At 34.9% G+C, this 26,408-nt stretch overlaps 1 protein-coding gene and 1 pseudogene across 20 annotated transcripts in view; one reads left to right on the forward strand and one right to left on the reverse strand.

The window, feature by feature from the left end:
- The window catches only part of PARD3 (par-3 family cell polarity regulator), a 739,747-nt gene that overhangs the window by 335,418 nt on the left and 377,921 nt on the right, over positions 1-26,408 (reverse strand). For 16 of the 20 annotated variants that reach the window (XM_069086482.1, XM_069086477.1, XM_069086490.1 and 13 more), the window contains exon 5: positions 20,567-20,698. The exons of the other annotated variants lie outside the window; for them this stretch is intronic. In XM_069086482.1, the coding sequence (XP_068942583.1) occupies positions 20,567-20,698 (132 nt within the window). The remainder of the gene's footprint in view (positions 1-20,566; positions 20,699-26,408) is intronic. 20 annotated transcript variants of the gene reach the window in all.
- Positions 25,728-26,402, forward strand: LOC138160003 (dihydrofolate reductase pseudogene; annotated as a pseudogene).

Raw genomic sequence — 26,408 nt, forward strand, 5'->3', positions numbered from 1 at the left:
GAGACAGAGAGAGTGGGAGAGAGGGGGGAGAGGGAGAGAGAGGGGGGGAAGGGGGAGAGACAGAGACAGAGAGAGTGGGAGGGAGAGAGAGGGGGAGAGAGGGGGAAAGAGGGAGAAAGAGAGAGAGAGAGAGAGAGGGAAGGGAGGGAAGGAGAGGGGGGAGAGGGAAAGAGGGGAGAAAGGCAGATGGAGAGATATGCAACCCCAGAGTGGAAGGCTGGGAGGCATTAGCAACTTCTAGAGGGTGGAGGGGGTCTGAGAAAATGGTGTTGGAATGGGTGCATTTCTATTAGATTTTGAAGGAAATCAAGAAAACTAAAAGGCAGAGGTGATAGGACAGACAGTTCAGTGAAATTCAAACAAATAGATTCTCCCACAAGTCACATATTGACTTAGAAAACCACAAATTAATGTTATCTGTGTTGAGTTCTATTTTTTATTTATTGGTAAAAACATTTCCCAATTATATTTGAATCTTGTTCTGACTGCACAGAGATTTGTGGGTTCCCTTAAAAGAGGATGACATCTCTAAGGTAGAATATTGAAAGGAGAAGGTAGGAGAAAGCTAGTGAAAAGGAGAGAAGACTATCATCTCCCCACCTAGATATCATGCCTTTTGATGAAGACAAAAATCAGTCTTTTTTCTTTGTCTGACTTCCATCAAATCTCAACTAAAATACTACCTCTTCTGCAGTATGCCCTTCCTAATAACCCTTCAATGCTAGTGACTATTCTCTGAAATTGTCTCTAATTTACCCTGAACATATATCTCCTTTGCACAGCTGTTTACATGTTGTCTACTCCATTAGACTGTGTGCTCCTTGAGGGTAGGCATTGTATTGCCTTTCTTTGTATCTTCAACCTTTATCACAGAGCCAGTCTCAAAGTAGGAGCTTAACAAATTATTGGTATTCACTGATCCTAATACACAGTGAAGGGCAGCTAGGTGGCAAAGTGAATAAAGCACTGGGCTTAAATTCAGGAAGACTTATCTTCATGAATTCAAATCTGGCCTCAGACACTTACTAGCTGTGTGACCCTGAGCAAGTCATTTAACCTTTTTGCCTCAGGTCCACATCTGTAAAATAAGCTATGTAAGGAAATAACAAACCACTCCATTATCTCGACCCAGAGAACCCCAAATGGCATCACAAAGAGTCAAAAATGACAAAGGACTAAATGACAACAAACAAAAAATCACAGTTAATTCACATTGAGTTTATCCTCCACTAAAATCCAAAGGAAGGAAAGGAAGGGAAGTAATTATTGAAATAAGGAGATCAATAGGAGGCTATTGGCTCAGTAGAAGTGCAAGATCCTGAATGGAGTAGTCATGTGAGTAGAGAGTAGGGGATGTTTATACTAAATACAATGTAGAAGTGATATTTTTTAAATGAAAATATTTGTAAGATACTATTGTATTTTTATTCAAATTTATTACTATTTTTCTTGGACTTCTTTCAAAAACATGTTTCTGCTTTCAAAAGTTAAGGTCATTAATGCCAAAGCCTCAGTCAGTGTATCTTGAAAGTATTACTGAATTATGTCTGTTTATCATTACAACACAAATTTCTCAAGAAAAATTACTCCCTCAGGGGCCTTAAAAGAATGAATAAATATAAAATTCTAACAATCTCTTGATGTGATCAAACTAACATTTCCCACTCCAAATCCCTTAATTTAATCTAGGATTAACAAAAGGAATATTAAATGTTCAAATAAAGGAATAATATACTGCCTAATTTTTGAGATCTTTTAGGCTCAAAAACTTTTAGCTAAAAACAATTTCTTCACGGAGTGTATTCAAATTCAGAAGCCCAACAATGATAACATTTAACAGTAACAAATCATTTCTTCAGTTATACACATTTATGGTTGGGCCAAAATGCAACTACATGTGCAATGAGAAAAATCCCAATGTAAGTTGAAAAAAAAAAAGACAGATGGCAAAATCTGGCGAAAAAAGAGGGTACCAAAGCCATATTTTCAAGTACCAACAGATGTAATGACTTTAAAATATTGCTCCTTTAGGGATACACAAAGATTTTTCTACCCTGTACTGTAATTCTGACCCAACCAACCTTTGACTTTCTTGTGTAAGAAACTTGAGGCCCCAGGATGTGTCAAAGGGACAAAGAAGATTGTGTCCCCCAAGGGACAGCTATAAGACTGATTTTACAAGAGATAAAAGCAGAAAATAATTCTTGTAGAATAGCTTAATGTGTGAAAATCCAAACTCCTCAAGTCAGTGAACGAGAGAATAAAGAAAACTCTAAAACCCATCCACATATTTAGTAACATTATAGAGCTAAGGAACTTGGAAGATGACCAAGAAGCACTGACTAAAGCTTCAAGAGCAAAGTGATGCTGTGAACTGTTAATTTTACAAATTGTATAGATCTTTAATCTTAAATAATCAGCAACTATTAATTAATGTAAATATATATCTTTATCCCAGATTTTTCCCAGATTTCCATCCCTCCATTTTGTGAGGCCTGATGTACTTTTGCCCCCTTAAAGCCTACTTATTAAAAAATAAGTTCATAGGGATGGCTATGTGGAGCAGTGAATAGAGCACCAGCCCTGGAGTCAGGAGGACTTGAGTTCAAATCCGACCTCAGACACTTAATGCACAAACAAACCTTGTGACCTTGGGCAAGTCACTCAACCTCAATCTGTCTCAGTTTTCCCAACCATATAAAAAAGGGGATTATAAAAGTACCTACCTCCCAGGGATGCTGTGAGGATCAGGTGAAAAAATGTGTAAAGTGCTTTCAAACCTTGGCACAAGGTAAATGCCAACTATTACTAGTATGACTACATAGACCCTCCATGTTACCTCACTGTTATGTTCTCTGCCACTGAGTGTATGTTTCTCTCTCCATTCCTCCAGCCCTTGCTAGATTTGATAATAATCATCCAACCAACTCTACTATTTCTGGAAGGGATTTGTAAAACAACTGCCCAATGACACCAATCACCATTCCTGTGAATACCCTGCACAAAACACTCCAGCCAGACCACCACTCTGTTTGCTAGCTTCCTCTATTAGAATACAATTTCAAAGAAGGCAGGGACGGTCTTCCTTGTACATAGTTGTATCCTCTTGGCACAGAGCCAAGAACATAGTAATCATTCAATAAATATTTCTTCATTCATTCATTCATAAATGGAATACTACCATTCTATCAGTTGTCCATGCTTAAAAAGAATGTCACCTTTGACTCTTCCCTCTGTCTGACTGGCAAAATACAATTAATGGCCAACTTTTATAGTTTCTACTCTGCAATCTCATTTTATATGCAGCATCCTTTTAATTCTAACTGTGAGCATCCTAATGCAGGATCTAATTTCTTATCTGGTTTACTGGAAATCTCTTCGCATGACCTCAAGTCTTTCTACCATCCAATCCATTATCAAAACAATCTTCAGAATTTGTAGGTCAGATAGAATGCTTCAATCCCCAGCAAAATGAGATTTTGCTTACCAAATAAAATAGGTAATAACTTAGCCGAGTTATTAAGCCCTTTTTCCATTCAGCTACAACGTACTTTTCCAGTACTATTCCCCTTTCCTCAACTTTATATTCAAGTCAAACCAGATGCTTCACAATTCCCCAAATGCATCCTACCTATTCCTTCCTCCCTGCCTTTGTGTAGCTGTCTCTCATCTATGTTATGGGTTCCTGTCTCAATCTCTACTTGAAATTCTTTCCTTCAGATTAAGAGTTCTTTACCTGGGGCCAATAGAGTTTTTAAAAGTATTTTCATAACTATTTCAATATAACTGGTTTCTCTATAATCCTATGCATTTTATGTTTATGGGAGGAAGGAAATAAGCATTCAGTAACCACCTACTATGGCTAAGTGCTATACAAATGTTAACTCACTTAATCCTCACAACAGCTCTGGGAAAATGTTATTATTATCCTCATTTACAGTTGAAACTGAAGCAGACAGGGGTTAAGTTACTTGCCTAGGGTCACACAGCTGGTAAGTGTGAGAGGCTGTATTTGAACTCGTTTTTTCTGACTCCTGGTCCAGTGCTCTATCCTATATACTACCTAGTTTCCTCTTTAAAACATTATTCTAAGTAGGTGTCCCCTTAGGTTTAATCTGACTGCCACTAATGTTCATGACCCTAAAAATGCTGTTCCTTTATACTGCCTATACCTAGTAAAGGTAATGCAATGGTAAATAAAATACACTTAGCAAATTGTTTGAAGAATGGAACTAAATTGTACCCACTCTGTATAAAGGACTGCTTTGTAACTCTTATACTCAAAGGAAATATGCAAACCTAAAATAAGAACATTCAGGTTATTGTTCCAAATATCTGACATTACATAATTTAATTCTATTTCTTAAGTGCTACATCAATGCTATGAGTTTATAATGAAACTACAGAGGACACACATTATGCAGATTTGAAAACATTACCAAAGTAAAGCTACTCTTTTTTATAGAACCAGAAAAAGCAAGATTAATGCTTTCCAACAGTCTTAGAAACACTTATTTTTAGCTTATACAAAATACATCTATTTGCTTTTTTTTGCCAAAAAAAAAAAACCCCAAAACCTCAAGAAGTCTCCATGTGATATCCCAAGAAATTTATGTTCTTACTCTGGTCAAACCTATTTTTATTAACTATATTGACTACCAAAGACACTTCAGGTACATTTTAATTTACTAATATGTTTCATTTCACCTTTATCCTGGCAAAATACTCATTTAAAATGAGGTGGGGTGGTAAAGGGGCTTTTCAAAGTTGAGAATATATTATATGCACAGTCTGACATATGAAGGAGAATGGAAATAGACTTAGTATTTCTTCTCTCCAAGCCCCAATTCTAACCACCCTCTCTTAGCTTTCTTCCATTTGGGTGTTGTGGCACATAGAGAGAAAGGAAATTTGAATTGTGTATGGGGAGAGAGTAAAAGAAGAGAAGGGAATGGAAAGCAATTTGTATCACCCCAGAGTGGTCTAAACCTATCTGAGATCAGGCAGGGTAGGAGAACCACAACTGAAATCACTGTGGAATGAGTTTCCATCTGAAACTCTAGTTTTAAGGTGTGTCAGCCTGGACATGCTTTTCAGGAGCATTTTATTAAGTTGGTTCCATTGGTAAGTAGAACACTCTTTGAGGTTCAGTTGGGTTGAACATTAGCTTTGTTTTGTCCTATGACAGAAAATAAGAAATCTGTAAGTTCTGGTCAGGAAAAATGTGCAGGTGACACCACAAGTTCCATTACCAGTATTGACGGGGATGAGGCATAGCCCATGAACATCATATACCCAACAACAACATAGATTGTCATTTTCAAAAGGGGAGAAAAGAATTTTATAATTATCCCTTAAGCACGTATGTTATATCTGGACGATTTGCAAATGAAGTAATAACAATAAAGAATATTTTTATTTGGAAATAATTAGGATCACAAAATAAGTTTTATGTTTCAGTTATCCACTATTATGAAATATGCATAACTACTCAAGATTTAGCTCAATGCAATTTGGTAAGGGAAATTACTTCAAAAAACCTTATTTTATTTACAATTTGATATACTGAATATGTGAATACACAAGGTCTGTTTTTCCATTATGGAATGAAATTTACTTCCAAAGGGAAAGAAAATAGATGCCAATATGTGATAACATATGAAGGCAATGAACTCTTCTTAGGCCCCCAAAGCAGTAGAAAGGATAGTTTATTTTCACAGTAATATAAACAAAGACCCCTGAACTCCACAAAACCAAATAGCAGCTATAAATGATGGCTCAACAAATAAGTGGAATAATAATTTTCATGAAAGAGTGATTAACCTTTAAAAGTGAACTTTCCAAAATATCATTATTCTAAAGTTTTGTTTTTATATATCATAGCATCATAGATTAGGAAAGGACTTTAGAGATAATATGGTTCAACCCCCGTTTAAAGCATTAGCCTCCCTGAAACATTCTGATAAATGGTCACTTGAAGACTGTCCTTGGGGGACAAGGAGAGAGAGGTTAATGAAATCACACAGCAGTTGTAACCCCATCCCCATTTTTGATTATCATATTAAAGGAATTCAGAATATTGTGTGGAAATATTCTACACAGAAATGGTGATACTGAGAGAATTCTAATGTAATTACTGGTTTGGTTGTTTTTATTTTTTTTTATATTGACTTAATAGCAACTTTGTACAAGTTATACAACCTGGCTGAATGTTGCATTCAATTACCTTCCCAGCAAACAGGATACCAGAAAACTTATAATCTATAAATGATAACTCTAATTTGAAAATATTTAGACTAGCAGATTTTAAAATAATCTAGAAATATCTCCATTTCTTTCCTATTACTTGGTTCCTCAATTGCCAAAACTTTATTAAGCCTGTAGACAGCTAGCTGGTGCAGCAGATAATATGCTGCCCTTAAGAGTCAGGAAGAGTCCTCTTCCTGAGCTCAAATCTGACCTCAGATACTTAGCAGCTGTGTGACCCTGGGCAAGTCACTTAACCCTGTTTGCCTCAGTTTCCTCATCTATAAAACAAGGTGGAGAAGGAAATGGCACACCACTCCAGTATTTATGCCAAGAAAACTCCAAATGGGGTCATGAAGAGTCAGAAAGGACTGAAATGACAGAATAACAAATTAAGTGATTTATTACATGTCAGATGCTGGATTAAGGGGTATAGATAGAAAGACAAAAATAATTTTAAATAAGTTTCCTTTGAATGGAGGAAGAAAATATGTACTTATGTAAACAAATAAAAAGAAATATGAAAATAATTTGGGGGAGTAGAGGCAGTAGAAGCCAAGGGGATCACAGAGGGTTCTTTTAGAAGGTGCCTTTTAAAAGGGGTTAGGTGTTTCTTTTAAAAAGAAACCAAAGTGGGGGGTGGCCAGGTAGCACAGCAAGTAAGAGCACCGGCTCCAGTGTTGAGAAGACCTGGAGATCGAATCCCGGGCTCATACACTTAGCACCACACCCAGAAATAACTGGCCGTGTAACTTTGAGCAAGTTACTTAACCCCTATTGATTATAAAAAAAAAAAAAGAAAACCAAGGGGACGGCTAGGTGGTGCAGTGAATAGAGTGACAGCCCTGGAGTCAGGAGGACCTGAGTTCAAATCTGACCTCAGACACTTAACATAGCGACAAAAAAAACTAGACTTGTGACCTTGGGCAAGTCACTTAACCTTCACCCTTCCAAAAAAGAATAAAAAAAGAAACCAAGGACTTAATATCCTAGAATAGTCCCTAGTCTCTAGGAGCAAAGGCAAGAAGGGAGCACATTCTCATCAAAGTGGACAGGTTACTTTCTGACCTTAAACTCAATACATATGTCACAGGCCTTGCATTCTTTTTCTCATCATTTCTATACCACAAACTTTTCAGAGAAAGTTTGTATTTTGATATTGTCACTGACACTGTTACCAAGTGCCATAACACAAATCATTATTTCATAGAATCTATGATTGCCAGTGTAAATTGACAACTCCCTCACTAAAAATCTAAATACATATTTGGTCATAAGACATTTTAAGAGAAAGGTCAGAAATGATTAACAAATAAACAGCACTTCACACTGTAGGATTCTCTACTGCTAAAGTTGATAAGGTTTTATTCTTCCCCAAATGTGACCTTTGTTTTAACCTGATTTGAGCTGTTTTCTTTAAGTATCTTTCTTCTCCATCTCTGACTAATGAAGCCAGGAAGCATTTCCCAATACTAAGACTGGATGATAAGATATCCTTTAATAACATGATAGTGAGACAAATGTACAATGACCATATGAGCGCTGAGATCATTTGCTTTACTATACAAATGATTTTGCTCTTAGATTCGACAGCTTTCTGGCCTACTGATTTACCTCCAGTCAACCTGCACATTTGAGTCTGTAATTTATGCTGGTCAGGGGCAACTACATGGAATGCAAACATTTGATTATGTGTTTTAGCTCCACATAAAGGAATAAACATTTCAGCTGTGATTCAATTAACATTTATTTAATGCTTTCTTACACAGAAGCAGGATGGCCTAAGTGTTTTGAAGACAAGACTCAAAGTCACAGACCTGGGTTCAAGTCCTATCTCTGACACCAGCTATGTGATCATGGGAAAGTTACTTAAGCTCTCAATGCTGCAAGAAACTCTCTAAGACTTTTTGGTAAACTTTTGGGAAGGGGGGAAACATTATATAAACCTGCACAAAACTAAGCATGATTGTTGTTATTATTGTTCAGTCATTTGTGATCCCACTAGAGTGGTTTGCCATTTCCTTCTCCAGCTCATTTTACAGATGAGGAAACTGAGGCAGATAGGGTCAAGTGACTTACCCAGAATCACACAGCTAGCAAGTATTTGAGGCAGGATTTGAACTCAGGTTAGAAGAGTTTTCCTGAATCTATACCTGGCACTCTATCCACTGTACCACCTAACTGCCCCCTCTAAGACTAAAAGTTATAAATAAGTATAGGCAATTTCCAGTACACATAAAAAAGCACAAATATAGACTTCCCTATCCCTCTCCACAAAAGAAGGAGGGAGGGACCCATTATATCCAAGCCATTGTGGATAAAAATATGTAAAACAAACTGTCTTCTCAAAGAGATTTACAAGCTGGATGAAGTAAAAACATATACACAAAGAATTTAATAATCTGGGCTTCATATTGACCAATGAGTAATGAAAAGATCCGCAAAGATTCTTATAATAAAATGTTTTCATTATTAAAGACCACATAGATTCACCATACTTGATACAATGATCTTGGTTATGTTTAGAGAAGAGACAGAAATGTCACCAAAGAGATAAAAAGATGGAAATACTACTATATTATACCAAGAATACCTGGAAAGTATTGGTGCTAAAGGCCAGCATTGTCAGGAGAGTGAGGTATTCAAAAAATCTGAAGGAGGGGAAGCTATAAAGGGTATTGAAAATTTTCAGACTTTAAAATATTTGAATAAAATTAAATGAGTGATGGTTTTAAAAATCATATTATGTAGGAAAATCATTCTCCCTTAACATAATCTTTACACAATCCAAGTTAGCATTCACATCAAAGAAAACAGAAAACCTATAACATCATATCACAGTTTCTGCACTTTCTATTCTCAGTCCTCAAGGGGCATACTAAGAGGAATATAGCATGTCTTCAGATAAATACTCTGTGTGTGTGCACAAGCATGCACACACACACGAGAGCTAGGGATCATGCATGCCATTCTAAACAGTAGGTAGGGCCCATATTGGAAGAATCAGGAAAATCTTCTTTAAAATGTTAGGAAGGGCTTAAAAAGCCAAAATCAGAGTTTATAGTATTACCTAAGGTCAAGGGGAAGCTCACTGAAGGTTTCTAAGCAAGATAAAGTTACTATACTTGGTTAGTGTCAGAATTAAGCAGTAAACAGAATCACAGATAAGGAACTAGAGAAGACCTTGCAGGTCATTTAGTCCAACCTCTAATTTTGCAGGTATGGACACTAAGGTCAGAGAAGTTAAATGCCTAATATAAAGGCACACCAGTGGTAAGATGCAGAACTGGGAATGGAACCCAGGACCTCTGACTTGAAAAAGAAAAGAGTGTTATTTCTATTGCCTTAGAGAAATTATGTTCATAATCTAAGAATCAACGTAATGAAAATACTATTCAAGTAATGATGTTGTGTATGACAAAGAAAGAGTTGGAAGGAACCTGAGAAAAAATTTAGTAAAAAACAAACCAACAAAAACCCCACACTTTTTATAGATGAAGAAACTGAGGCAGAGACATTAAATGACTAACCCATGATTACATAGCTAATTAGTAGCTGAACTGGGAGTAGAACTCATGGCATTTACCCTTATAGCAATTATTGACTTGAATTTAAAAAAAAAATGTGAGTTAAGTGCTCATTTTAATGGAACTACACATGCATTACAAGAAATTTAATTGTTGCTAATTTGTTGAGTTATTAGGAAAAACCCAATTTTAATGCCATCCAAATCCCAGAAGAAAATAAGATACCAAGAAGCAGTAATACATTTGCCCACAGATTTATATAATTAACAGAGAATATTAGTAAGTATAAAGAGGCCTTTGTGTATGCAATTTGAAATTTGGGGTTGAATTCCTTAGCAAAGATAGGGCACATTAGGACTCTTTAAGAACCATTTTCAAGAAACCTAGCAAAAATGAGTTAAATTGGGGTTTTTTTTTTGATAAAAAATTCCAATCTGTATAAGATGCTGAAAAATATAACATGTTTTATGAATGACTCAATCTCTGTCCCCAGACTGTATTAAATTATGAGTGAAAACAGCATACCAGAGATGGAAAACTTTCATTCAATTCCTTTTACTAAGATTTTTTTTAGCCCAGTAGTCCCATTGCTCATTGTGTGTGACACATATGTAAAGACTGGACCTTCCAAAGCAGGTAATATATCTGAATATTTAGGAGTGGAGGGAAAACACTGTATAATAGATCTCTCCCTCTTGCACTCATATTTAAATATACAACCCTACAATATTTTCTTTAAGATTTTCTCTACTTTAAAAAACCACTGACACCTAAAAACACAAGCTGAGAAGGAGAACCTATTTTTAATCTTCAATTAAAAATGGAGAGTACAAGCTCTAACCACAGAAAGAGATGCTGAACTTCTTGGTTTCTAATTCTAACAGTTTCATTCCTAGGGATGGAAAATCTCATACCCTGATGCCCCATAAAGGTTAATATACACTACTCCCCCTCAGTGCACTGTGACTTCCAAACTTTTGGTTCCATGGGACAAAGGAACAATAAATTAATTCAGTTAAAAAAGAAAGAGGAGACTACCTCCAAAGACAGCTAGCTCCAAGAAGAACATTGTATTGTTTCTCCTTTCATAGCAAAGAAAGATTCTGATTCTTGGTTAGCTACACAGAAGCCCAATGTCTGATTCTGAATCTCGACTCAACATCCCTAAATGGCACTCTTAACATTTTAATTATATTAAAAATGAAGATTTTTGCTGAAAATAAAAGAGTAAAAACTAGAAACAGATGTGAGATTGAACACTAATGTAATTTTCATGTCAAATTTTCTTCTAGGAGACCAGATATGATAAAATAAAATCTTTATTCAAATTTTGATGAGATGCCAAAGACGCAAGACAGTAATTGAATTAAAATTTGATAAGAAAATTAAAAATATATAAGAATTGAAAATAAATCTGCATGACAAAAAACATCAAGTACTTTAAGTATGGAGTGCAAATTGTAAAAATAAGAGCTTCTTATTACATATTTTTACTGAAAAAGTCATTGGTCAGTTGCTTTAAATTTTTTTGATTAGTAACTAAAACACACCCCATTGTTTTAGCAATGCATTTCAAAAGGATAGAACTAGATTAAAGTCAAAAAGGAAAGGTTAGGATTCAATGGCTTTTATGTGCCCTTTGAGCTGCAAATCTGTAATCTTATTTCCTGAGTCTATCAATTCTGATTAGTTCTGAGGACAGAGAAAGATAAAAACGAATTTTGATTGTTCCCTAAAATTAAAAATATCATGGCAAGTAATCTCTAGTCTAAGGATTATCTGCATATCAACTGGTAGCTCTATATAGTTTACTCTAAGAGAAAGAAGAAAGAGTGTTTAAAACTTGAGTTTAAGTTCTAGATATCTCACTAACAAGTCAAATGACCTTGCCCAATCAAAGCACTTGTGTTCTCTATTTGTAAAACTATTTCCTAATACTCATAAAACAGCTTTGGAAAATAGAAGATGTTATATAATAAAATACAAGGCACTAGACTTATTTTGTTTTAAAAGAAAATAATAGTCTTCTTGCCAAGTATATTGCAATTAGAGTATATATAGTATTGTCAAAGCAATGTTGGCAAAGGTATTTTTCAAGATGCAAATGTGGGCAAGACATAATCTCTGCCATCAAAGATTGTACAGTTTAGTGGCTTCTTACTACTTTTTGGATATCTTCTCAGTTCTTCTCTGTCCTTCCCCATTTTCTTACATACCAGTACCATTTTTAAGCATAACTCTGGCTATGGTAAACTTAGACTCAAAGATTCTCAATGGTTCCCAGTCTTTTAGTATGCAAACACAAACTTCCTTGCCTAATATTCAAGTTGTTTGACAATCTTCTTTTCCAGTCTTGTATCACATTAATCCCTTTCATGCTCTCTAACCCATAGCCAAATTGATCTAATTTGTGTCTCTCACCAACCTGCCCTCCCCCCCAAATGCCATGTTCTTATCTATTAACATGCCTTTGTTTATATTCTTTCTTATTCCAAACATGTCCCTCCTAACTCTTTTATTGAATTCCTACCCATTTCTTCAAAGTGCAACTCAAATTATCTCTACTCTAGAAAGTCTTTGATCACTTGGGTTTCACCAGGCATTTTGCTTTGTGATTCTCTAAAGTAATAACATATTCTCCACCTTAATCCATACCCATAAGTGCTTTCTACTCTTGTAATGATCTCCTAGTGTTTTAAACTCCCTCTACTGATGCAGACAGGTATCATAGCCACAACCTATTACCATAGAAATTTGTCTCTGGGCAATGTAAAGTTAAAGGATTTAACTAGGAGCAGACAACCAACACGTGTCTGAGACAGGACTTGAATACGCCATATATTATTTCGTTATTCATTTGTGAACCTTATCCATTCTATAGGAAAACAGGAGCTGTTTGTTCTCTAAAACTTTTTAATCACCGAACAGAGCTAAGAATAGGGTAGATAAGCACCTAATTATGTGAAAGACTCCAAGCATGACACACTTTGCAGTACTCTCTGCTACAAGGCTCGGTTTTACATGGTGGCTCGATGGTTTCAGTCAGGGATTTTAATAATACCAAATTAATAGGAGAAATATCATTATGTATGGATTTCCTCTCTACTGGGATTTTTTTTTTTAATATTGAGTACATATGTAATCTGAAGGCTTCATCAGATTTCCATCAGTTATTATGTATGTAAACAGTCTAAGCCCTAAACGTAGATTTTCTCTTCTCACTAGATTGTCAATAATTTGACTTTGACTGACGATGAACCTACCAACCATCATGGTACAGTGTCCTTTAGCATTTGTATTAAATTGAATTTCAATATACCCGTGCCGTGTTTCATCTGATTATCATTTAAACAGCTTCACCACATCAGCAGCTAAAAAACTTATGCTTGGTAAAACATAAATCTGTAAACTGCTGATGTTTGGGAACTGGCACAGGACTTTCAACTCTTCCCATAGAGACAATGGTAGACAGCATTCTCATCATTTTTTTTTAGTTTTTCCTCAAATCTTCTAGTTTGTGGTCTCGTACCTTTTTTTTTCCAACTGAAGAACATAGCATTTCACATAGCTGTGAGGTAATATATATATATATATATATTTATTATATGCATTTACATAAACATATACATATACATATCTCTCTATATATATCTATATCTAAAGATATAGAAGACATATATATATATATATGGAGGGAGAGAGAGAAAGAAAAAGAGAGAGAGAGTACACCTTACAAGTTAATTAAGAATACCTTGTTATCACAGTTCTTATGTTTATTATTTGACATGGGCAGGTCATTTAAATAAATCATTTTGAAGTCATTTTGACTATCATAAATAACTAAATTAGAAGGACACTATCAACATTCAGAGGAAGAATTAATAATTAGAAGAATATATAGAATAATATTATATATATACATATATCTTATTGTGTGTAATGGTGGCAATCTCTAGGGTATGTGTTTGGGGGAGAGGTTAAAAAAAGGAGAAAAAGAAAACAAAAAGAAATTTAAATGATAACTGCTATAAATTTAAAAGGAATAGCAAATTGTATGTAGTAGATTTGCAATTCTATAAGCAATCATCTTTTTTGTTAAATGACATTACATGTTTGTTTTATTCCATAATTTTTTTTAAAAAGGGAATGGGAAAGGTTCCCTGTAGAAGGTGGAACTTTAGGGAAGACTTGAAGGAATCCAGGGAGGCCAGGAAGTGAATATAAAGCAGAACATTCTGGGCATGGAGGACTTTAAGGTATTAGGAGATGAATTGTCTGATGAGATAAATGGCAAGGAGGCTGATATTACTGGAGAGAAGAGCAGGTGGAGTGGGAGTAAGGAATAAGGAGACTATAAAGGTACAAAGGGACCAGATTGTAAAGGGTTTTGAAAGCCAGATGGAGGATTTTCTATTTCATTCTGGAGGTGATAGGGAGATATTGAAATTTTATTGAAATAGAGGGTGACATGATCAGACTGGAATTTTAGGAACTGACTTGACAATTAAATGGAGAATGGCTGGTGTGGTAAGAAACTTGGGGCAGGGAGATGAACTAGTAAACTATTGAAATAATCTAGGCGTGAGGTGACGAAGACCTATACCATGGTGGTGATGGCACCAGAGGAGAGAAGGGAGCATATATGAGATGTTAGGAAGGTAAAAATCATTAGAATTTGGCAACAGATTGGATATAGGGGGTGAGACAGTGAGAAGTCAAAGGTTATGATTAGACTGCAAATCTGGATGACAAGGAGGATAAAAAAATTCCTAATAGGGAATACTTAATAATAGAGAAGTTAGAAGAGGGGAAGGCATGTGGGAAAAAGATAGTTAATTCAATTTTGGACATATTGACTTTTAGATTTTTATATGACACCCAGTTTGAGATGTCTAGTAGGTAGTTGGTGATATAAGATTCAAGATACAGAGAGACCTTAGGGCTGAACAAATAGCTCTAAGAATCATTAGAATAGAGATCATAACTGAATCCATGAGAGCTGAGATCACCAAGTGAAAGAGTTTATTTTTCTTTATTTTTTTTCACCATGTTTTCAAGTGAATTTACAGCAGACGTGTCATAGACTGCCCACAAAGCTCCAGAGCACAACTTAAACCAGAATAAAATGTAATTGGGAAATGTTTGTAAAAATACTTTAAAAAACAATATAATATAGATGGTATTGATTTATCTATTTTTTTTTCTACGTCAAAATGTGACCTGCAAAAATCTGTCTTTTGGAGGGTTTGACACAATTAGGATAGAGGGAAAAGAAGAGGACACAGGATAGAGGCTTATGGAAAAAACCATATTTATAGGTATGGCCGAAATCTGGAGGAAGATTCAGCAAAAAGAGACTGAGAGGTTGGATGCATAGGAAGAGAGCCCTGAGACAAACGTGTCACAAAAACCTCAGTTTCCTGATCTGTGAAGTGAGACTTTTAGAATAAGTTATCTTTAAGACCCCATCCAACTCTAAATCACCTAATGTCAAAACCCTTGGAAAGAAAAGGTGTGGGAAATTGGAATGGTAATAGGAATTTGAAGATCTTCCCTGCCCCTTAATAGGCAGAATGTAATCACATGGAGTCGGTGAGTTTGCTGAACAGGTGGAGCAGGAAATGAAATCAGAGCAGTTAGAATGAAGAGAAGAGAGTATGAAGGCAATCAGATACTTAGGATTGTGAGTGTTTGTTTGTGGGAAGGCTTTGGGATGGTGTTGTTCCCTGTGGGTGATAAGCTGTATTAATGTCTTTGTGGCTATAATGAATTAGGTTTTCTGATGTTGGGATTTGGGATCTGTCTTCTATATAGAGTCTTATATTTTGTTATTCAGAACTATGCTGACATATTCACAGTCACCATCAGTGCTGTGACTATCACCTTGGTGATACAGAAATGATGGATAGGGGTCTTATATGCTTTAAGAATTTCTATGGGGCAGCTAGGTGGCACAGTGCGTAGAGTGCTGGCCTTGCAGTCAGGAGGACCTGAGTTCAGATCCGGCCTCAGACACTTAACACACACAAACAAAAAACCTAGCCATGTGACCTTGGGCAAGTTACTTAAACCCAAATGCCCTCCAAAAAAAAAAAAAAGAATTTCTATCAGTGCATAGTAAATCATATGATTTTTATATTATTAAATAAATAAAATAACCCTTTGCTCTAATATACCAATAACATATCAAACTTGTGAGAACAGAATTGATATTAATTCAAGTTTTTATTTGAAACATGAAATGAAAGGTTTTATTTTATCCAAATCAATTAATTATTTTAGGCACCTACCATGTGAAAAACAGGATCTCACCTAAAAAAAAACTACCAGATCTATGTTCTCAAATGCAAAAATATTCATTTCAACGTCTATCTTTTCTTAGTTTAATCTGCTGAATAAATAGAATTCATCATGTATTTAAAAAACATTGAAAGAAAGCAGCTTGGATGGCACCAAACTTTATTCAAGTAAAATGGAGTAGAGTGAGACAAATATGTGGATATCACATAAGAAGTCAAGTTGTTCAGGATATTTCAAGAGAAGGGTAAGGATGATTTGCTATTACAATGGGGGATGGGGAAGAATAGAAATATTGCCACCACTGTCCAGTGTTCTTTCCACTACAACATGCAGCACCTGAATTAGGCAGATCTTTTGTAATCTACATAAATAATGGAAGTTCTATTTCTGGAACACAAATGAAACATGAAATAGTAATGTCTGTGAGGAAGAAGACAAGAACGTCAGTTTTTTAAGATAAATATTTGTAGCCTCTTTTTATATTGTATTTTAAAAATAGAGCTCGGTAGTACATTCATTTTTAATTTTAAATCAATCAACAAGCGTCTGTTAATCATTCACTGTTTCAGGGACTATGCTAAGTGCTGAGAATACAAATAAAAGCAAAGAGAAAAACAGTCCCTGTCCTCAAGGGGCTTATATTCTAACAGAGAAGACAACACATAAAAGGGAGTGTAAAGGGGGGAGAGGATAGAAGGAAGTACCATTGTGGAGGCATAACTTCGAAATACAGAGAATGAAAGATGAATGGTATGGGCCCTTCCTCCAAAGAGAGGTTCCTGGAAGAATTCATTAATGCGACACAGGGTGCACAGGAGCAAAGAGAGGAGGAAGGTGAGGAATGGAAGCCAAGTGCACAGAAAAAGGGATGATTTTTCAAAACAAGTAAACTATGTCTGTTAGTAGATTTAGACTTTAAGTTCCATGGAAGGAAAGAAGTATTTCAGTTCTTTTATGTGTATCCCCAAGCCTGACATACTGCATGACAAGTATGTAGTAGGCATTTAGTAAATGTTTGTTTCTATTCTTGGAAGGATTGAGGTACCCTCCAATTCCAAAGTTTGGAATTCTGTAATAAGTGAAGTACAATTACAACCACCCTTGTTGAATCACTCTACTTTGTCTTGGTGTCGTGGATATTGAGACTTGAAAATCATAAAGCTGAAATGTGGGACTTTTTTTTTTGCTAATGAAAACATCCTTTAAACCTAGGTAAGTGGAAGTAGAAGGGGAAGCAATGTCATCTTTAGACTCAGCAGTGAAGACTTTATGGTCATTATTTTCACAGTTTAACTTCTTTAGCATCATTTGCCAATTAGAATGAATTTTTGCCATGAAGGATCCAAAACTAAAACGGGTTTTCCTCTAATGGTCAGAGCAGTAATTCCCTTATAACATGCCTCAAAGGAAAGAGAAGGGGGGAAATCCTTTCATCTCTTCTACCTCTTCCTCCTAATTGAGTACAGGGTCTGATAATATGCAGGAGGTACTGAAAAGGGCAGGCTCCCAATTAACTGAACATTTATTCTATCAGACATCCCAGACTTCCCTAAAGGTCCCTCCTTTTTCTAGTACTAAATTCCTCTAATTTAGTATTATAAACTTGCTGCCTCCTCTTCTGGGGGATCATTAGTTGGTTTTAGCAGACAATAAAGTTTCAGAGGTACATAAACAAAGTCTGGTTATGCTCTGTTATCTGCCAATAATAAATGATGGTCCAGCCCTGAGATAGGTGTGTGTGGATCATTAAATAGAATTCAAATCCACAAAGAGATTCCAACATACCAAAAATTTTGAGAATTTTGGATATTTCTTAGTTCTGGAATCAATTTTATCCACTAGCATGTTTTTTCATTGTAATTCCTATCTTGGATAACAAGTCATTTACTCTACCTTCTTTAAGGACAACTGCTCAGGGCACCCTACTATTTTACTTGTAAAAATTACAGCAATGACAGCTGAAAACACTTTCAAAGATACCTAGTGAACTCTTTCAAGAAGAATCACCTGATTCTTGTCCTAGTGTATTTAGTAATATCCAAAGTAAATTAAACTGAGTAGACTAAAGAATGGGGATGGAAGGAAAGAAGAGAGAAGGAGAGCTGGGGAGAAAAGAAAGAGTGGAAGGGAAGAAGAAAATCCATTTTCTAACAATAATATTAAACTTTCCCCAAATGGCTACTTGGCATCTCCTTCATAAAGTACCAAATTTCTTGCCAGGCTGTCTTTTGTTACAGGAATGAAAATTAGTGGCCAGTATTCTGAAAGACAGAAGATTCAACCTTTCAGTCCTGCACAAAGAGTAAGAGACCTTGGGCTCACATACTGGTCCTATTGACACAGCATTCCCAGTTTAAATATGTATTGTCCTTTTCAGTCCTAGAGTTTATACCTATTGGTAATAATGATCATATAATATAGTCATGTCTTCAAAAAGAAAAATAAATGGAGACAAGTGGTATAGCAGGAAATGAGGGAAGGGAGTAGAACCACAAGCACTGAAAGCATATAACATTTTGAAGTCCAAGGACTCCCTCAATCTGAATGGTACAATTAAAAAGAGATGACTCTCAGTTTTGCATCGATAAATTCCAGGAGATAAAAAGTGAAGAACTTTCTCTAGAAATGTACTGAACAATTTCCTAAATACATTTTCCCGTATATTAATATTATACAACAGTTCATGATGAAGGAGAGAGGAACCAAAATCAAATTGCTAAAAAAAAAATGGAAGGTGACCACCAATATAACCAACTACCCCACTGCTACCCTCAACATGCAGAAGTGCTCTGCTTCTTTCCAGGCCCCTTATTATGAGTTTCCTTCCGCTGTTGATGCCCTATTAAATAGTTTTCAGTCTAATTAATTACCCTAGTATGAAATCACCAAAAGCTGCAGCTCATCCAGGTACACATAGGCTCATTAGCATTAAATTTAATGAATGGTTTGTCATTTTTAAAAAATATACAAATATGATGTTTTTAGGTTTTGGAATTAATCAGGTTATATAATTTAAATATTATGTGACAAGTACATGTTTCTTTAATTATAAGAATATGTATTTTGAAGAGATACAGAGAAAATCACTTTAAAAAAGGAAAATTAAATACTAAGGAGCATAGCCTTTTTTTAAAGGTTTGCTTAGTATGAAGCCCTAATTTAGCTCCTTTTGCTTAGAATGTAACTGTTCTGTTAATGACCAAGTTACAAACAAACTACACTAGGTCAAGATTTGTTCAAAAAAAGAAATATTGAACGAATTATGTTAAGCCTTCAAAAGATATTTAAATATGACATATTTTCAAAATCTTGAGCTTCTGAAAGATAAAGTTCTTTTTAAAAAATATTACAAGTATTATCATTCAGAAAGACTCGATTTGAAAACTTCAAGTAAAATAAATGTGCCAATTGGGTTAAAATCTAGTTGTCTAGAGCATTAAATTTTATGAACTTACACATTTTTAAACTTACATATTTCCCCTTTTTCTAGCAAATTACCATCATGCAGTTAGTACACTTATACTAAGAATATTAAACAAAATGAAACTGAAGAATTAATAACAGTATGATATTTTCTAGAAGTTAACTACTCCTTTAGTTTAATTGTCATTTGTGGTAAGACAAAAGTCAAGACTGAAGTTGTACCCCCTCTAGTAGTCTATTTTAAAGGGGAAAGAGCAGCTCCAAGATAAACACTGCAGAACAAACAACAACAACATTTGTAATAGCAATAGATAGGGAAGTGATGTGGTTATAGATCCAAGCACAGGGCAAAAGAGGAAAACCACTCATATTTTTTCTTACATTAATCCAAATTTGAAATAAGAATAATTCCAAAATATTCATCAACTAGAAGTTTCTTTTAAAGGGAACCAAAACTATATTCTTATTAAAAATAGAATTTACTATGTAATAAGGGGAAGACACACCAATATTGCATATTCAATATTTACATTTTCTGTTATTGTAGATTACAAATACAAAGAAAAGTCTAGCTCCTCATGAAAAATCAAGAATATCTTTTAAAACAATATTGTTAATGTCTTAATTCAGAAATAAGACACTAAGCCTGAATGGCAGGTATTGGAAAAAAGTCACTTTCTACTTTTGGCAATAATATCATAGCCTTGAAAATAGCTATTAACTCTGAGACAAGCAGTTACCTATGACTCGTGAATTGCAGAGAATCCTAATTCCATTTATATACCACCACTGCCCAGCAGACAAGAGTAAGTTAGACTGGTAAGAATCAAAATCTATGTGATAGTTTTCCTCTGGAATTTATCTACAAAACTGAAATATTACATCCTGACAACAAATTCTCATACAAGTTTGATTCTTTGAAAATCAATTATTTTTTGTATCACCAAGACAAATGGAAAAGCACTATATTTTAAAGATATGAGGTAAGTTATCAAACTAGTAAGATATTATATATAAATAGAACAATTTTTATTTGCGTATGTTCACACACCTATAATAACATTTATTACCTGTTCTTGCCTTTCCAGCCACTTGTCCACCATGGGATGACTGGCACTCAATGATGAGCGAGCATTATCTCTCTGAAACTGGTTATTCCAGTTACTAGTATCCCGTGGGAGGCTTCGGTAGTTTTCATCTTTCTATTCCAAAAGAAACAAAAAGGTGTCTTGTAATAAACCAGGACTTGCAAATTAACACTGCAACTGGTTTTTGTTTTGGTTTGGTTTGTTTCTGATAATGCACACACAAAACTCCACAAATACAAAATATGGATTAAAAGATCAGACAAAATAGTTGTTCAAGAAATAAGATCTTCTATGTTATTTGCATGATTGGGATTCACTTGGTCTAATTAGATATTAAGAGCTCTTAACCACCTAAATAATTGAGCCCTCTCAGCTAACTACTTCTCAAGTGATAAGACTACAGAACCATCAGAAGGTGGCTATCACAACAGAATGTATGTATTGGCTGTACATACTGGTGTGCATTATTACGTATGTGCACCCAAAAGAACCATAATCAAATAGACATTAAAATAATACTAAATTCAATCCTGTCCTTCATAATTTCTTTCCAAATATTCATGAACAAAAGAAAAAATAATGTTCACAAGATCTTCATTTACAATACTCCCCCCAATTGTTTCTCATTGATTATTTCTCTTTCACTCTGTCTTTGTGATCTTTGACAAGTTACTCAATCTCTTGGGGTCAGAGTCTACTCATTGGTAAAATGAAGGTATTTAACTTAATGATTTAGGTCTCTTCTATATCTAAAGCCATGATTTTGTTTCCCATTTCAGAACCATAATTAGGCCCTGATGCATTTGTAAACATGTCTATGCTTTTTCTAGTCATATATATGAGCAGCACATTTTGGGGAACAGTCATCAGTAGTATCTTCTTTAGCAGAAGAACTAATTTAGATGATGAGATGCAGCATTCTGTAGAAGACTAATTATCAATAAGTACTTCTGCATATAAGGAAATGTAAATATTCTTTCATGCCCCCAATACAACCAATAAATCCTATAAATTTCTTGGAATCAGGACCCATATTGAATACAGAGCACTGAAAAATAATTTTCATTACTCTAAAGGAAACTATAAGTAGGGCATACTCTAATAGTACTTAACCTGAATCTTACCTGCAGTGCAATAGATGAAACCATTGGCTATGGAATTTCCTAGTCAGAAGTTCCCACTAAATGAGAGATTCCTTACTGGAAAACGATTGCTAATATTCTTGCTAGAAGTCATAGAACTTTTTGAATCAAGTTTGAGCCATGTAAACAAGCACTTCAAAGGTGAAAAAAAAAAAGTGGGGTAAGGAGATTGTGCAGTAGGGTGCAGAAACTGAACAGGCAGATTCTAAACCTCTAAGACACCACTTTGCAATCTATGCTTAAACAATGTGTTTATCAGGTAGATAGTGTAATTATTGTTACCCCTACTTGATCTATGGGGGAAATTGCCTCAGAAGCTTAAATGACTTCTCTATATTCACATCACCAGTAAGAGAAAGAGATGAGGTTTAAGTACAACTTTTCACCACAAGTTCAATTCTTTTTCCATTGTATGGAGAGTAACAACTTTATGAAACCTAATAACCAAAATGCATAGTCCTAGATGGAAATAAAAATTGACTCTAAAAGTATGGAAACGTTTATTCATGATGGAGACATAAAATGATACTGACAGGATCAGACTATGTCAAGTCTTTAAGGTTGATGCCATAGAGAATAACCATTTCTTCCTGTAGCATATATTATACTATGGAACCAGAGATAAACACACAGAACACTGAGCTGGATGAGAAACTGATTCTGCCCAGTGACAATAATTACTATATTCTTAACCAAATGTGCTGCTCCCTCCAAAGGCAAGCAATCTGATATAGGTTATACGTGTGCAATCATGTAAACATATTACCACATTAGTCATACAGTGAAAGAAGAACAGAACAAAAGGGAAAAGGCATGAAAACAACAACAAAAAAATCAAAATAATATGCTTTATCTGCATTCAGATGCCAAAGTTCTTTCTCTGGGTGGGGATAGCATTTTCCATCATAGCCTTTTGGAATTGTCTTGGATCATTGTATCACTGAGAAGAGCTAAGTCAATCATAGTTGATTGGGCATAATGTTGATTTTACTATATATTATGTTCTCCTGGTTCTGCTCACTTCACTCAGCATTAGTTCATGTAACTTTTTCCAGGTTTTTCTGAAATCTGCCTGCTCATCATTTCTTATAGCACAATAGTATGGAAGCATTTTCTAAACCAAATAGCACTATATTATTTTATTGTTAATTATGAGTCATGAAATTTTGTCACTAGGAGTCTTAAGTTAAGAGCTGCACTTTATCGTGAACCTTTAGGACATGAGAAATGATGCATCATTTTTTTTAGCCCTTCTATTTTTCTAATAAGGAGATTAAGAACATTTGAAACATATGTGGCAATGAGGTATTTTTTTTCCTTTAGTAACTGTATATATTACACTTTAACATTTTTTTCAGAGCCAAGCATTTTGATGATGTTCACTTTTCCAGCACAATATCTATGATGGTATAAGACTTTTTTTTGTCCCCAGTGTTTAGTACAGATCCTGACATATAGTAGGTGCTTATGATTAATTGATTGATCATTACATTTTCTCATGGTAATTTGAAAGAAAAAAAGGGGTGGGGTGTGAATGTTTAGATGATCTAGGAAGACTTGTAACAGTAATTTAAGAAACATACTGTGAATGAATAATTACAACTATATAATCATAGAACCAGGGTAGGTTGTGTGGTCCAGTAGAAAAAGTAGTGACAATGGAATCTGAAGCCAGGGGCTCAAATGTTACATCTGAAACTACCAATGTGACCTTAGGTAAGTCCTAAACTCCTAAGGTTTTAGTTACATTCCCTCTAAAATTGGAAGATTGCCTTAAATAGCCTGAGAGGTCCATTCCAACTCTATAACTAAGATCCTTTGATCATCATTATCACTATCCAATTAAAATAAAATCACAGTATTCTAAATGAAAGATACTAAATAAAGCTATCCATGGTATAACTAAGCAATCGTATTTCCATCTAAAGAATGTGCTTTTACTCCATTTTAATCAGGGAGGTCATCATATACCAGATTACAGGATCATAGGTTTAGAGATGGAAGTTTCTCTAGAAGGAATCTAACCTAAAAACTTCATTTAACAACAGGGAAATTGGGTCCCAGGTCACATTGGTAAGTAATAGAGTGGCAGCTAAACCTAAATTCTCTAATCCTAAATCCACATGATGATATATAATTAAACAACTCAGGATTTCACAAAAGTCTTATTAAGGCAGCTACTAATGATAAATAAAAGGTGGGACCTATAATCAGATAATGCCATAGTTTTAAGATTTATGCAATAAAGTTTTATCCATGGGAGTGAGGAAGATGGTGAAAAATTTAACATCATATTAGCTCCAACTTAGCAAACATGAAAGTTCTGATAGATTAAAGAAAAAAATTGATTGCTTATTACATTAGCAATAATAGTGGTAGTGGTATTACATTACATTTAAACTTAATTTTAAATTTGCTTATGTGTAAATATTAGTCACTCAATTATATTATGAAAATGGGTAACTAAGGTTAAGGAGCATCCCTCAAATACTCCAGCAGCCTAAGAGTGGACATATTCTCAAAACTATCAGCAAGACGATGAAGAATTTTCATCTCTGCTAGAAATTCAACCATATGTACTTTCAAGAGAATGCCACCACCATGGATCAACTGGTCACGGTAATGGTTCTAATTTTTTAATGAGCTCTTTTCCCAATTAGATCAGGAGACTCTAGTGGTATACAGTCACAAACAGTTAGGATCTATACTGTATGTGCTAAGCAAGGTCAAAAAACAGAGCTGCCATGTACTATTGCCCATTGTAGGTTTTGAGTCTTTAAACATGTGAGACATCACAAAATAGATATTTCAACACCAAAATGAGTAGACTTTTCTAGTACAAAAAAATGACTTACATATATTAAAAGGAATATTGTAAAGTGCATCAGCTTTACACTGAATACTACCCTCTACTTTATACTGCCAACCTGGCCACTTGTTAAAATTTGTAAACAAACCTGATCAATATTCTGAACAGTTTCATATCAATGTACAATGACATTTTTAAATTACATTTTGTACAAAATAAGTTTGCAATTTAGTTCAGCAAACATCAATGTTTGTCTCTAAAGTTTAAAATGTTCAAATTGGTATAATAGTTCTGCTTACTTTTTGTTTTCCTCATTTCAGGGATATGAATTAGGAAAATTTAAATAGTCACAAGCAACAGAGATAATTCATGGACATAATTTTTAGACAGTATTTGTTCTAACTCATCTGTGCCAACTATCTTATATTCTGAATTCAGAGGCAAAAAGAAACTTTTTAAAGATTTAACTCAGCACTTCTTACCCCACTAGCTCAAAAAAATGAACATGAAATAACTTCATATTGTAATATATTCAAAATTTCTAAAAAATATATAACAAAGTTTGTTTTCAATTTAGGACATTAAAACAGAAGGGGATAAAGGAAATATTGAATGGAAGAGAATTAAAGAGAACAATATCTAGGAATTTTTTGTCATTTTGGACATCTGAAACTACCAATGTGACCTTGGGTAAGTCCTAAACTCCTAAGGTTTTAGTTACATTCCCTCTAAAATTGGAAGATTGCCTTAAATAGCCTCAGAGGTACATTCCAACTCTATAACTAAGATCCTTTGATCATCATTATCACTATCCAATTAAAATAAAATCACAGTATTCTAAATTTTGGAGGGGAAAAAAACATCCATGAGTGAACTGGTCACTAAAAACTTTGGTATTTGCTGCTCAAATCTTCCTTTCATTCTTGTATTTATACTGATATTTCCCACCCTCTCCTCTAGATAACCACTTACAGAATGTTCTTTCCTCTGGCTATTCTTTGTTAGGATTCACCCTCCACTCTTAGTCTGGCTAGGAATATCAATATACTTCATTTGTATGTTGATATTCCTATGGATGATCTGAATAAAGACTTGGGAAAATTATCTGTACTGCTCTAGCCTTTCCCAGAAGCACTTTCCTTGTAAGATATCACTTCTTGCTCTGTTTACCTAAGTATGTGTTATCTATGATTTAGGTCTTTAAAAAACATTATATTTGGGCCAGCCTCCAAGAAATTGATTGCTTGCAGACATGGCCCCCACACTAAACTGCATAGTTGCCATGTCCCAGAACATGGGCATAGGGAAGAACGGGGACCTGCCCTGGCCCCCGCTCAGGAATGAATTCAAGTACATCCAGAAAATGACTACAACTCCTTCAGTGGAAGGTAAACAGAATCTCTTGATGATGGGGAAGAAGACCTGGTTCTCCCTTCCTGAGAAGAGTCGACCTTTAAAAGACAGGATTAATTTAGTTCTTAGTAGAGAACTGAAGGAACCTCCTCCTGGAGCTCATTATCTTGCCAAAAGTCTGGATGATGCTTTACACCTTCTTGAACTTCCAGAACTAGCAAACAAGGTGGACAAGATTTGGGTAGTTGGAGGCAGCTCTGTTCATAAGGAAGCAATCAACAAACCTGGACGTCAGCTATTGCTTGTGGCCAAAATTTTGCAAGAATTTGAGAGTGATACATTTTTTCCAGAAATTGATCTAAAGAAATATAAACTTCTCCCAGAATATACAGGTGTTCTTACTGATGTCCAAGAAGAAAAAGGCATTCAGTATAAATTTGAAGTATATGAAAAACATGATTAAAATGTAAGGTTTGAAAGCTGCTGTTTCCAACAGATTTTCCCATTAAAAATTAAATTG

Source organism: Petaurus breviceps, unplaced genomic scaffold, assembly GCF_028583685.1.
Source record: "Petaurus breviceps papuanus isolate PSGF00001 unplaced genomic scaffold, PetGlider_PUasm1.0 178, whole genome shotgun sequence".
Classification (NCBI taxonomy): Eukaryota; Metazoa; Chordata; class Mammalia; order Diprotodontia; family Petauridae; genus Petaurus; species Petaurus breviceps.